This window comes from Tiliqua scincoides, chromosome 15, assembly GCF_035046505.1.
Source record: "Tiliqua scincoides isolate rTilSci1 chromosome 15, rTilSci1.hap2, whole genome shotgun sequence".
Lineage (NCBI taxonomy): Eukaryota > Metazoa > Chordata > Lepidosauria > Squamata > Scincidae > Tiliqua > Tiliqua scincoides.
Genome location: NC_089835.1, coordinates 3333274 through 3345773, shown reverse-complemented (window position 1 = coordinate 3345773; position 12500 = coordinate 3333274). Strand labels below are relative to the sequence as shown.

Here is a 12500-nt window from a genome sequence, read left to right as displayed (position 1 = left end):
TACTTGGATGGGAGACCGCCTGGGAATACCGGGTGCTGTAGGCTTCTACCATGATCTCGGAAGCTAAGCAGGGTCAGGCGTGGTTAGTACTTGGATGGGAGACCGCCTGGGAATACCGGGCGCTGCAGGCTTATACCATGATCTCGGAAGCTAAGCAGGGTCAGGCCTGGTTCGTACTTGGATGGGAGACCGCCTGGGAATACCGGGTGCTGTAGGCTTATACCATGATCTCGGAAGCTAAGCAGGGTCAGGCCTGGTTAGTACTCGGATGGGAGACCGCTCGGGAATACTGGGTGCTGTAGGCTTATACCATAGTCTTTCGAGACTGAAGGTTGCCAACCATTAAAAATGATGCAGGAGATGGAGAGAATGGATAGAGGGATGCTCTTTTCCCCCTTGCACAACACCAGGACCAGGGAACAGCCCCTGAAATTGAGTGTCGAGAGAGTTAGAACAGACAAAAGAAAACATTTATTTACCCAGCGTGCCATTCGTCTGTGGAACTCCTTGCTACGGTGTGCGATCGTGGCGTCTGGCCTGGATGCCTCGAAAAGAGGATCAGACAGTTTAGGGGAGGAAAAATCCATTACAGGTCACAAACCGTGATGGGCACACACAACTTCCTGCTTTTGGAGGTAGCCTAGATCAGATTGCCAGATGCAAGGGAATGGCAACAGGTCCCTCGGATACACCCTGGTGGGCCACTGTGAGATACAGGGAGCTGGACTCGATGGGCCTATGGCCTGATCCAGTGGGGCTGTTCTTATGTTCTTAACTACAATTCCCAGGAAGCCTTGCAGGTCTCTTGTTATCAGGTGTGCGCCTTGGGGCATTTGGTGGGCCACTGTGAGATACAGGGAGCTGGACTCGATGGGCCTTGGGCTGATCCAGCAGGGCTCTTCTTTTGTTACGCTTCAGCCAACACTATCCTACTGCAGAGCAATCATATAGCAGTGCAAGAGGAGGCATCAGGGAGGAAGAAAGGGAGAAATGGGTCCTTGTCCTTCTTCCCATCATGTGGTAGTGGGCCGCGGCGGTGGGTGTTTGCCGCTTGAGAACTTGCTTCCTGCCTCTTTAAATGCTCCCTCATCTTATCCTAACAGCCTCCCTTCTGCCTTGCGATCAGTGGGTCTCTTTATTCACCTAGTGCTGAGTTAATCGGGGGTGATGTCATCAGCACAGCTGAGGTCATCCCTTTGTGTGTTGTATGACTGGAGCATGAAATCCCATGGTTACCTTTGCGCTGGAAAAATATTGTCCTCGGCGGGAGAGGTGGGGAGGGCGGCATGACACACGCAACACACCCACTCCCAAATCCCACGAGTGCCTTAAACACACACACACACACACACACACACACACACACACACACACACACACACAGAATAAATTATGCAGGTTACTGTAGCATGTGTTTACTTTTCACAACTGATGTTAACTGCATGGTTGCTGGGGGAGATTTCCATGGAATTCAGAATATATTGGCAAGAAGCAGAGTGATGAAGGGCTACATTGTATGGGAGGCATGGACTCGTGGCGGGGGCCGAGTCAAAGAGGTATATAAAAACCTTTCCCCCCCACGTCCCCTATAGGGCCAGACCCACGGCAGCCATTGTCAGTGCATAGGAGAAAATGGTTTAATTTTTGTGCAGATTTTTGGCAGAAAAGCCAAAAATTTATTTACCCCCCCAAATTTATTTGGGTGTTTTTATTCAAATTTACATCTTAATTACAAATTATAATCACTTTTAAAGTGTACTAGGTAGGTGACATAGTGTCGGCAGATGGGGCCACAGTCATTACCCACTGCGCCCCCCGTTCAATAATAAATAAAAACCAAATAAAATGGCTTTATTTTTTTTCACAGATTTTGGGGTCTTTTTCTGCAGAAAACGGTGTTGTGGGTTTTTATTTTCTCATCACCGTTTTGTCCCACCACTATCAATGCATGAACAAAATAAAACAACCAACTTGCCCTCACCCCCTTGAGAACTAGAAGCTTGGGCAGTTTTTTTTAAAACGGAACACTGGGTTTCTCAAGGAGCTGAGCAGTGGGCCAGGCGGCAGACTTCGCAAGTACGGCGTGCAAACTGCCCTGCTCATACCTCAAGCCAGCAATGAAAACAGGCAGCGGTGGATCTTGTATAGATTTCCTTACAGCCAAAAGCCCCCTGCAAACCACTGGCAGTGCTGTGTCCCAGTTCCGGTGAGCCAGCATGGGCCAGTATCACCCTGGGATTCGAAAGCAGAAAGATTACAGCCCAAAGACTTCTCTTGCCTAGATGGGCAAGATGCAACCTCCCTCCTCATTCACCCCTCCCAAGTCTCCTTCCAGCCAGCCTGAATGAACCCTTGCCTCCATTGGCATAGCTAAGGCGGGGCCAAAGGGGGTCAATTGCTCTGGGTGCTACACCTGGGGGGGTGACAGGGGTGCCTTTTGGAGAACTTCTGAGCCCTGCGGAGACTGTTCACGGCCTTCCCAAGCCTTGGAAGGACTCACAAGGCCTCTGGAAGACCTTCAGGTACCTTCTGAGGCTTGGGGAAGGGGGGCTAATGGCCTTTCCAGGGCTCAGAAGGCCTGCCAGAGGCTTTAGAAAGAGACTTCTGGTGCCTTTTCGGCCAAAAACCAGAAGTGCCAACGTAGCATAGCTATGCCAGCTGCTTTTTTCTACTGCTCTGCGTTTCAGACTCTGCAGATTGGACCTGACCCACATTATCTTTACACACAGTCCTTTTCCAGTGCATCCCTCTTGGGCCGCCCCCCACCACCACCACCATGGCACAAAGCACCCACGCAGCCCTATGTCACCCCTTTTGGGAATGGGGGATGTAGCTTAGTGGTTTGCAAGCGGAAGGTGCCAGGTTCAACCCCTGAGATGGATGGCATGAAGCCCTGTGGGCAGCTACCAGTCAGTGCTCAGCAATACAGAACTAAGCGGCCTGACTCAGTCAGGCAGCCTCCTATGTTTCTGCTACAAGCTGCTATCACGGTGCTCTCCCATGACACCCTACGGTATTAACACATGACATGAACACTGCAGCTGCTTTGCGGTGATTTTAAGTTGGTTTTAACAATCCTATTCCAAAGCATGCCGCCTTAGGTTACTGCATGGATTCCAGCTGGTTGGCAACCTTCAGTCTCGAAAGACTATGGTATAAGCCATATAAGCTATTATATTATAATAAATAAATATATATTATTATATTATAGCCATATAAGCTATTCCCAGGCGGTCTCCCATCCAAGTACTAACCAGACCTGACCCTGCTTAGCTTCCAAGATCATGGTATAAGCCAAAGCAGCCGGTATTCCCAGGCAGTCTCCCATCCAAGTACTAACCAGGCCTGACCCTGCTTAGCTTCTGAGTTCAGATGAGATCGGGCATCTGCAGGGTAACAGTGAATTCCAGCTAGATAAGAACGTAAGAAGAGACCCTCTGGATCAGACCCAGGGCCCACTGAGTCCAGCTTCCTGTATCTCACAGTGGCCCACCAGATGCCTCAGGGAGCACACAAGCCCATAAGAGACCTGTAGCCACTCCCTCGCATCTGGCATTCCGAACCCTCCAAATTCAGGAGGTTGCATGTACCCATCACGGTTTGTAATCTGTGATGAACGTTTCTTCCACCAATCTGTCCAATCCCCTTTTCAAGGCACGCTGGCCAGACACCATTGCCACATCCTGTGGCAAGGAGTTCCGCAGACTAACGCTGGGGGAAAAATATATATTTCTTTTGTCTGTTTTAACACTCCATTTTAGTGTCTGTCTCCTGGTTCTGGTGTTGTGCAAGAGGGAAAAGGACATCCCGCTCTCCACCCCCTGCATAATGATGTACTTTGCAATACGTGCGAAATGCTTTGCGCGCTCAGAAAACATATTGATTTTTTTTTCCCCCTTCCCTTTCCAGATGTCTCTCCGATCGTGGCAGGCCTCATTGGGGCCACCGTCCTGGTGGTGTCTGTCTCCCTGACCGTCTTCGTGTGGACATGTTGCCACCAGCAGGCGGAGAAGAAGCACAAGACCCCCCCCTACAAGTTCATCCACATGCTCAAGGGGATCAGTATCTACCCAGAGACCCTAAGCAACAAGAAGAAAATCATACGGATCCGGCGAGACAAGACGGGCGCCGCCAGGAGAGATGGGAGAGGGAACCTTTTGGTGGACGCCGCGGAGGCCGGGTTGATGGGCTCTGACAAGACCCCCGGCGGGCTGAACGCAGGCCCTTGTGTCAACCAGCTCCCCATCAAAGTCGACTACGGAGACGAGCTGAGTCCTGACCAGAGCATCACCCCGGCAGGAAGCAAGACGCCCTCCCCGTCATCCCCGGAAGACGAGGTCACGTTGGGGACGCTGACTTTCTCTGTGGACTACAACTTCCCAAAGAAGGCCCTTGTGGTCACCATCCAAGAGGCCCATGGCCTGCCGGTCATGGACGAGCACAACCAGGGCTCTGACCCCTACATCAAGATGACAATCCTGCCGGACAAGAGGCACCGGGTGAAGACGCGTGTCCTCCGCAAGACTCTGGACCCGGTCTTCGACGAGACCTTCACCTTCTACGGGATCCCCTACAGCCAGCTGCAGGACCTGGTGTTGCACTTCCTGGTTCTGAGTTTTGACCGCTTCTCACGGGACGACGTCATCGGGGAGGTCATGGTACCGCTCGCAGGAGTGGACCCCAGCACCGGGAAAGTCCAACTCACCAGGGAGATCATCAAAAGGAACATACAGGTAGGAAAATGGCAGCTATACATTTTGTGACAGGGTTTGCCCGGAGGTGGGAATGAGAACTTCCTCTTCAATAAACATCACTGGTGCTTCTTCCAGAGATGCCTGACTCTGGGCTCTTTCCGTTGGGTCAATGGTTCCCAAACTTTTTCGACCTCGGCCTACTGGGCCATTGGCCACGGCTCCCCTTTAGGACTACAATCCTATACAATGTCTAGGGTGGTGGGTTTTTCGCACGGATTCCATGGCTCCCCTTGGCTGGGTTTTGTGGTTCCTCAGGGAGCCATGGGTCACAGTTTGGGAACCACTGTTTAGGGCCCAATCCTATCCAACGTTGCTCGGCCTACTGGGCCATTGGCCACGGCTCTCCTTTAGGACTACAATCCTATACAATGTCTAGGGTGGTGGGTTTTTCACACGGATTCCATGGCTCCCCTTGGCTGGGTTTTGTGGTTCCCTCAGGGAGCCATGGGTCACAGTTTGGGAACCACTGTGTAGGGCCCAATCCTATCCAACTTTGCAGTGCCGATGCAGTCACAATTCACCCCTGAGATAAGGGAATCAATGTCCCCTTACCTTGAGGAGGCCTCTATGGCTGACTCCCCACTGGCACTGCTGCATCAAACCTAGAAAGCTGGATAGGATTAGGCCCTCAGGGATCCAAGAGCCACGAGTGTTTCGTCAGGAGTTCAGACCTTTGCTCAAGGAGGTTTGCCGGCCTTGTTTCCTGTGGCTCCTGACTGGGCCAGGGTATAGTGGCAAGCCTGGCTGCCGTGTTACGGCGGCAAGGAGTTCCGCTGGTTTCCAATTGCATATGAAGAACAGAGCGATGAAACAGAGAGGTAGGTCAGGGCTGGAGGCCGTGATTAATGGGTAGGGGGCTGGAGGGAGGATGGAAACGGGGGGCTTGTGGCAGAGGGGATCTCAAATGGAGCCATTGCACCATCAACATGGTGCAAAGGTAGGGTTTATCAAGGCAGCAAGAAGTCCCACCCCTTTCTAACTCCTGTTGGACCCTGCTCTTGGGTCTGTGTCCACCTTCTCCTGTGTAGCCTCATCAATGGAGAGGCCGTTGATGAACCTGGCCCCTGCCTGATCCGGCATTGCCGTGGACCCCCAGGGGTGATGGAAGGGAGGACGTGGACCGAAAGCTGAGGCTCTTGGTAGGGCTCTCAAGGGCAGTGGGCAAGATCCCAGGTGGTGGTCAGAGGTCTTCTGCACTCACCCTTTTAGCTCTTAATGTTTTTACCAGCCTCTGGGTACTCACAGAGCAGGGCACCAGGACGTAGGTCCCCTAAAACAGCCACAAATAAATTAAGACAAGGAGGGCGCTCACCTGATTTAAGGCATTATAGGTAATTAAGTGCATGTAAAAGTCTACTGATTAATTGACCACACTTACGTACGGGCCCACTGATATTTCTCTTGCTTGTTAAGTAACGCACACAGGTGCCATGGCGGGCTCCATGTTAGAAGTGTTGCTTCCTCGTGAGTAAGAAAGAGGAAAGGTGTCTTTTCTAAGACATGCCACCAACAGTTTTTTTTCCCCCCAAAGCTTCTTATATTAGAATATTTCTTTAAAAAATTTTTTTTTTTAACTCTCCTGCCCAATTAATCAGCGAGTCCTTTTAAAGTCTGTTAAAAGGCCTTTAAATGATTCATTTAACCAGTCGACTGACTCAGCTCTGTGGCCTTGAAAGCAGCCGCTACCTGCAAGCTGGCAATCTGGAGAGGGCCAAGGCACATTAGGGAGGAAGGAAAGAGACAGGGTGTTGGAAAAAAAGGGTCAGGGCAGAAGTTAGGGATGGAGAGATAGAGGCTTCCTACTGGGTCTGACCATTGCTGACCGCCTTGCACAGCACTACCAGGCCCTGGCTGGCAGCATCAGGGCGGGGGTGTCAAAACTCGTTTCATATCGTGGTCCGAATACCATTCGTGGCACCTGCTGAGGGTCAGAAATGACATCATTAAGCAGGAAGTGACATCATTCAGCAGACGATGGCCAGAAAGAAGCACCTTGTTCTCACCCAGAAATTAGCTGCAAATGAAAGAAGAGAAAGTGCGCAAATCCTGTTCAGAATTTCAAGATATGAGGGACCTCAGTTAACATGTGGGGAGTGCCCAGTTGTATCCATTGCTTCTGGGGGGCCGCATTCAACCCGTGGAGCTTATGCTTGACACCCCTGCCCCAGGTTTTTAGACAAGGGGTCTTTCCCAGCCATACTCAGAGATGCTGCCAGGCACTGAATTTGGACCTAGGGCAGCCATTTTCAACCACTGTGCCGTGGCACACTGGTGTGCCGCAAGTGGTCCACGAGTGTGCCACAGGAATTTGGGGGAAAGGTCATTTATTAATCGGGCCAATGGGAGATGCAAGCCCCCCCCCCCCACTGGCAGCATGGTGTGCCTTGTCAATTATCAAAAACCTGATGGTGTGCCTTGACCATTGAAGTACCTTGTCAGTGTGCTATGAAATGAAAAAGGTTGAAAATCACTGACCTATAGCATGGAAGGCAGGGGCTCGACCACAAAAGGACACCCTCTTCCTAACTGTGTCTTCAGGTGCGTCACTCCCGAATCGGCCTTTTCAGCCACACTAGACGCTATTCCAGAACCACCATTCAGAGTGCAATACCAGAGTCTTTCGAGACTGAAGGCTGCCAACACTTCAGGTGCGTCTGAAAGAGGTGCACGGAGACAAGAGAATGTAGTATTTGCCCCCAGAATATTCAGAGGTAGACTGCCTCTGTACACGGAGCTCTTATTTAGCAACCATGACTCAACCAATGGGTCTTTCCTCCTCTGTGAATTAAAAGTCTGGCTGCAACTACCAGGTTCTGTGGAAGAGGTCCTAGCCAACATTCTGAAGCACGATCACCGTTTCCAAGCACGCCTCCCCTCCAGCTCCTGCAAAAGTGGATTTGGGGGGGGGGAGAGAACATCTGTTCCTACAAGCTGGAATTGCACGGCTTGTTCTGGAGTGCGAGCTGCCCACGATCGTGAGCAGGAACGGCGAAAGAAATCAGAGCGAGGATTGGGGTCAGCAGTTTCTGCTGCCTTCAGTGAGACACTTGGGAAGGAGCCAAGCCAGCATTAGGAAGGCACTTCAGAAAAAAATAAAACAGGACTGTGGGCAGGCGAGTAATAGCGACCTGTGCCGCAGTCCTGCACGGATTACCAGGGAGTAAATCCCAGGAAAGGCAGCAGTGGTTCAGTGATGTGTTTTAAAACACAGAAGCTCCTCTTGACACCCCCCTGCCAACACCTGTGTCTTACCACAACTACACAATAAAGGGGGGGGGGAATCAACTTTAAATTTCTCCTTTAGATGGTTTACTTTTTGCGGTAGTTATTGCCACATTAAGAGGTATTCATAGTGCAAGCCTGTAGAAGCAAGTCTGCTGTGAGATACAGGAAGGTGGACTAGATGGGCTTATGGCCTGATCCAGCGGGGCTGTTCTTATGTTCTTAACTACAATTCCCAGGAGGCCTTGCAGGTCTCTTGTTACCTGGTGTGCTCCTTGGGGCATTTGGTGGGCCGCTGTGAGATACAGGAAGCTGGACTAGGTGGGCCTATGGCCTGATCCAGTGGGGCTGTTCTTATGTTCTTAACTACAATTCCCAGGAAGCCTTGCAGGTCTCTTATTATCAGGTGTGCTCCCTGGGGCATTTGGTGGGCCACTGTGAGATACAGGAAGCTGGACTAGATGGGCCTATGGCCTGACCCAGTGGGGCTGTTCTTATGTTCTTAACTACAATTCCCAGGAAGCCTTGCAGGTCTCTTATTATCAGGTGTGCTCCCTGGGGCATTTGGTGGGCCGCTGTGAGATACAGGAAGCTGGACTAGATGGGCCTATGGCCTGACCCAGTGGGGCTGTTCTTATGTTCTTAACTACAATTCCCAGGAAGCCTTGCAGGTCTCTTATTATCAGGTGTGCTCCCTGGGGCATTTGGTGGGCCGCTGTGAGATACAGGAAGCTGGACTAGATGGGCCTATGGCCTGCTCCAGTGGGGCTGTTCTTATGTTCTTAACTACAATTCCCAGGAAGCCTTGCAGGTCTCTTATTATCAGGTGTGCTCCCTGGGGCATTTGGTGGGCCACTGTGAGATACAGGAAGCTGGACTAGATGGGCCTATGGCCTGACCCAGTGGGGCTGTTCTTATGTTCTTAACTACAATTCCCAGGAAGCCTTGCAGGTCTCTTATTATCAGGTGTGCTCCCTGGGGCATTTGGTGGGCCACTGTGAGATACAGGAAGCTGGACTAGATGGGCCTATGGCCTGACCCAGTGGGGCTGTTCTTATGTTCTTAACTACAATTCCCAGGAAGCCTTGCAGGTCTCTTATTATCAGGTGTGCTCCCTGGGGCATTTGGTGGGCCACTGTGAGATACAGGAAGCTGGACTAGATGGGCCTATGGCCTGATCCAGTGGGGCTGTTCTTATGTTCTTATTGTGGTGAGTGTATAAATTAGTGGTTTCCAAACTGTGGGTTGGGACCCACTGGTGGGTTGCGAAGGGCTGGGTAGAGCCTCCAATGTAAACACAGGTAATGGCAAGATCAGCTAAGCCCTGAAGCTATTCTAAAATGAGATAACTCTGATTACCCTGCAAAGATCTCAGCTCCTGCAGTTTGCAAGATAGCTGCTGATTGCCCTGCAAAGATCTCAGCTCCTGGACTCTGCAAGGAGCAAAGACACCCCCCCCCCAAATACAACAAAATCAAATCACTTAAGTAAATTAAAATTTTACAATATTTAAAACGAAGAATCCTCTTAACCCGCCCCAAGCAGTTGCTGATCCGTTTCCAAAAAATTCCCCAAACATCCCGAAGGCTGCAATCCACACTTACCTGGGGGTCAGCCCCCTTGACTGTCTTTTTGTTTAAAACACAGACCTGTCGTATTTTCCCAAATGCAGTCACATCCCATGGTAGCAGCAAGTCTAACGTATTAAAAACAAAACACACATTGAAATGAATGGGGACCCACCTGGGACCCGCAGTTTGAGAAACACTGACTTGGGGATTTTTGGCCCTGGCATTTATCCTTGGAGCTGATCTTTTTGCTCATGATCCTATGAAGCCGGTTGCCGCCTTAGACAACCATTAACTCAAACCCAGGCAATCCCAAGGCGTTGAATCTAGGACGCGATGACCACGCTGGCCATGGCAACGCGGCGTGCTATTCAGAGGCTTCGCCGCGGCTTTGTAACACTTGGCAGGGCTCAGGTTTATTTCCGCCAAATTAACTTCCTTTCAGGGAATGCTGGGTCTTTTTAAAAAAAAAAAAGAAAAGAAATGAAATGAATCTACACCCTGCAGACAAGGCACCTCCCCTACCAAAAAGCATTTAAGGACACTCTGAAAGCATTAAGGATGTCAACAACCAGCCTTCCCGTCCTTGCATTTTTTTTTCCCAGCGACGGACCACGGAAGTTTCCAGCTTCTTCGCTCCGTGGCGGAAAGTGGGACTTGGCAGGGAGAGGATGAGAAATAGCTCTGTCTCTTCTGCCTGCAAAAGATCCCCGGTTCAATTCTTGGTACCTTAAGTAAAAGGGTTTCAGGTAGCTGAGCTGTGAAAGAACAGCTGGTCATAGCTGAAAAAAGCAGCTTCAAACGCTAGTGTTGGCCGCAAAGCATGTAGGACGGCGTTTCCTCAAACGGTGGGTCAGGACCCCCTTGGCGGGTCAGGACCCGATTTCTGGTGGGTCCTGCAGAGCCTCCAGTGAAAACATGGGTGACTGAAAGATCAGATCACTACTTGTCTCAAGCCCTGAGACTATTCGGAAATCAGAGAGCGGCTAAGTGCCCTGCAAAGAGCTGAGCTCCTGCAGTTTGCAAGGTAGCTGCTAACTGCCCTGTGAAGATCCAGGCTCCTGCAGTTTGCAGGGTCGCTGCTAACTGCCCTGCAAAGAGCTGAGCTCCTGCAGTTTGCAAGGTAGCTGCTAACTGCCCTGTGAAGATCCAGGCTCCTGCAGTTTGCAGGGTCGCTGCTAACTGCCCTGCAAAGAGCTCAGCTCCTGCAGTTTGCAAGGTAGCTGCTAACTGCCCTGTGAAGATCCAGGCTCCTGCAGTTTGCAGGGTCGCTGCTAACTGCCCTGCAAAGAGCTCAGCTCCTGCAGTTTGCAAGGTAGCTGCTAACTGCCCTGTGAAGATCCAGGCTCTTGCAGTTTGCAAGCTTGTGTAAATATGGGGAGATAAACATTTGAGTCTTTTTTATTTTCATTTATTTTGTCAATACATGAAAATATTATTTTCTAGATCACCTTTTTCAGTGTCGTAAACCTAGGTGGGTCCCAATATCATTTTTAAAAGTGGGTCCCCGTGCTAAAAGGCTTGAGAACCACTGATGTAGGAAGTTCAGTCCCCAGCAGCATCTGCAGTTAGAGGTAAGAAAAAGCCCTTGTCCAAAACCCTGGAGAGAGACTGCAAGCCAGGGCCTGGCGATCCTGAGTTAGACTGTCCAAGGGCCTGACTCAGGAGGAGGCAGGCTCACATGCAAGGCAAGCAGAGTCAACCCCTCGTTCAGGACACGGCTGGAAGGCGAACTCACCACATTCTCTCCCTCCCTCCAAACTGGGTTAACAGGCAATGAATGGACGAGGCTTAAAAAATCAGCGTGATGCAAAGCAACAGATGTTGGCTGGGAGTGCCAGGAAAGAGATCTTTGTGTAAAGCAAACTCTATGTGCAGCGGGGGGGAGGGGGAGACAAATTGGGGGGCATTAATCAGGAAAGGTTCTATCAATGAAGTGGAGCTCCCCTTTTCAGTAGCAGTCTACCTTGGAATACCAGATACAGGGGAAGGACAGCAGGGTGAAGCCGTTGCCTCCACCCCCCGCCCTCCGGCTTGGAGGCCTCTCGGTCTGTGGATTAGACCAGTGGTGTAGCTAGAGGGGGGGCAAAGCACTAAGTTTTGCAGGGAGCCTCACCGCAGCATGGAAGGGGCCTCTCCCCTTCAGAGCCATTCTAGGCAGAGCAAAATGGAAGTGTACGCCTGGCTCCAAGGGGGAGGGGGAGGAGCCCCTCGCACACTACAGAGGCTTCCTGCAAAACTTAGCGCTTTGCACGCACTCTCGTTACGCCACCGGATCGGGCATTCAGGGGCGTGAGAAAGATGACATAAAATAGCAGAAGAGCCCCACTGGATCAGGCCCACCAAATGCCCCAGGGAGCACACCAGATCACAAGAGACCTGCAAGGCTTCCTGGGAATTGTAGTTAAGAACATAAGAACAGCCCCACTGGATCAGGCCACAGGCCCACCTAGTCCAGCTTCCTGTATCTCACAGCGGCCCACCAAATGCCCCAGGGAGCACACCAGATAACAAGAGACCTGCAAGGCTTCCTGGGAATTGTAGTTAAGAACATAAGAACAGCCCCACTGGGTCAGGCCACAGGCCCATCTAGTCCAGCTTCCTGTATCTCACAGCAGCCCACCAAATGCCCCAGGGAGCACACCAGATAACAAGAGACCTGCAAGGCCTCCTGGGAATTGTAGTTAAGAACATAAGAACAGCCCCACTGGATCAGACCCAGGGCCCGTCCACTCCAGCTTCCTGTATCTCACAGTAGCCCACTAGAGGCCTCAGGGAGCCCAGAACACCACAAGACACTCGCATCCTGTTGCCATTCCCTTGAACCATTCAAAGCTAGCCTACTTCTATAACCAGGATGGTATAAACCCATCATGGCTTGTAACCTGTGGTGGACTTTCCCTCCATCAATCTGTCCAATCCCCCCCACCCCTTTTAAATGCATCTAGGCCATGTG

At 51.2% G+C, this 12500-nt stretch overlaps 1 protein-coding gene across 1 annotated transcript in view; it reads left to right on the top strand.

The window, feature by feature from the left end:
* The window catches only part of SYT11 (synaptotagmin 11), a 30199-nt gene that overhangs the window by 9920 nt on the left and 7779 nt on the right, over positions 1-12500 (top strand). The window contains exon 2 of the mRNA XM_066610399.1: positions 3910-4733. Within this exon, the coding sequence (XP_066466496.1) occupies positions 3910-4733 (824 nt within the window). The remainder of the gene's footprint in view (positions 1-3909; positions 4734-12500) is intronic.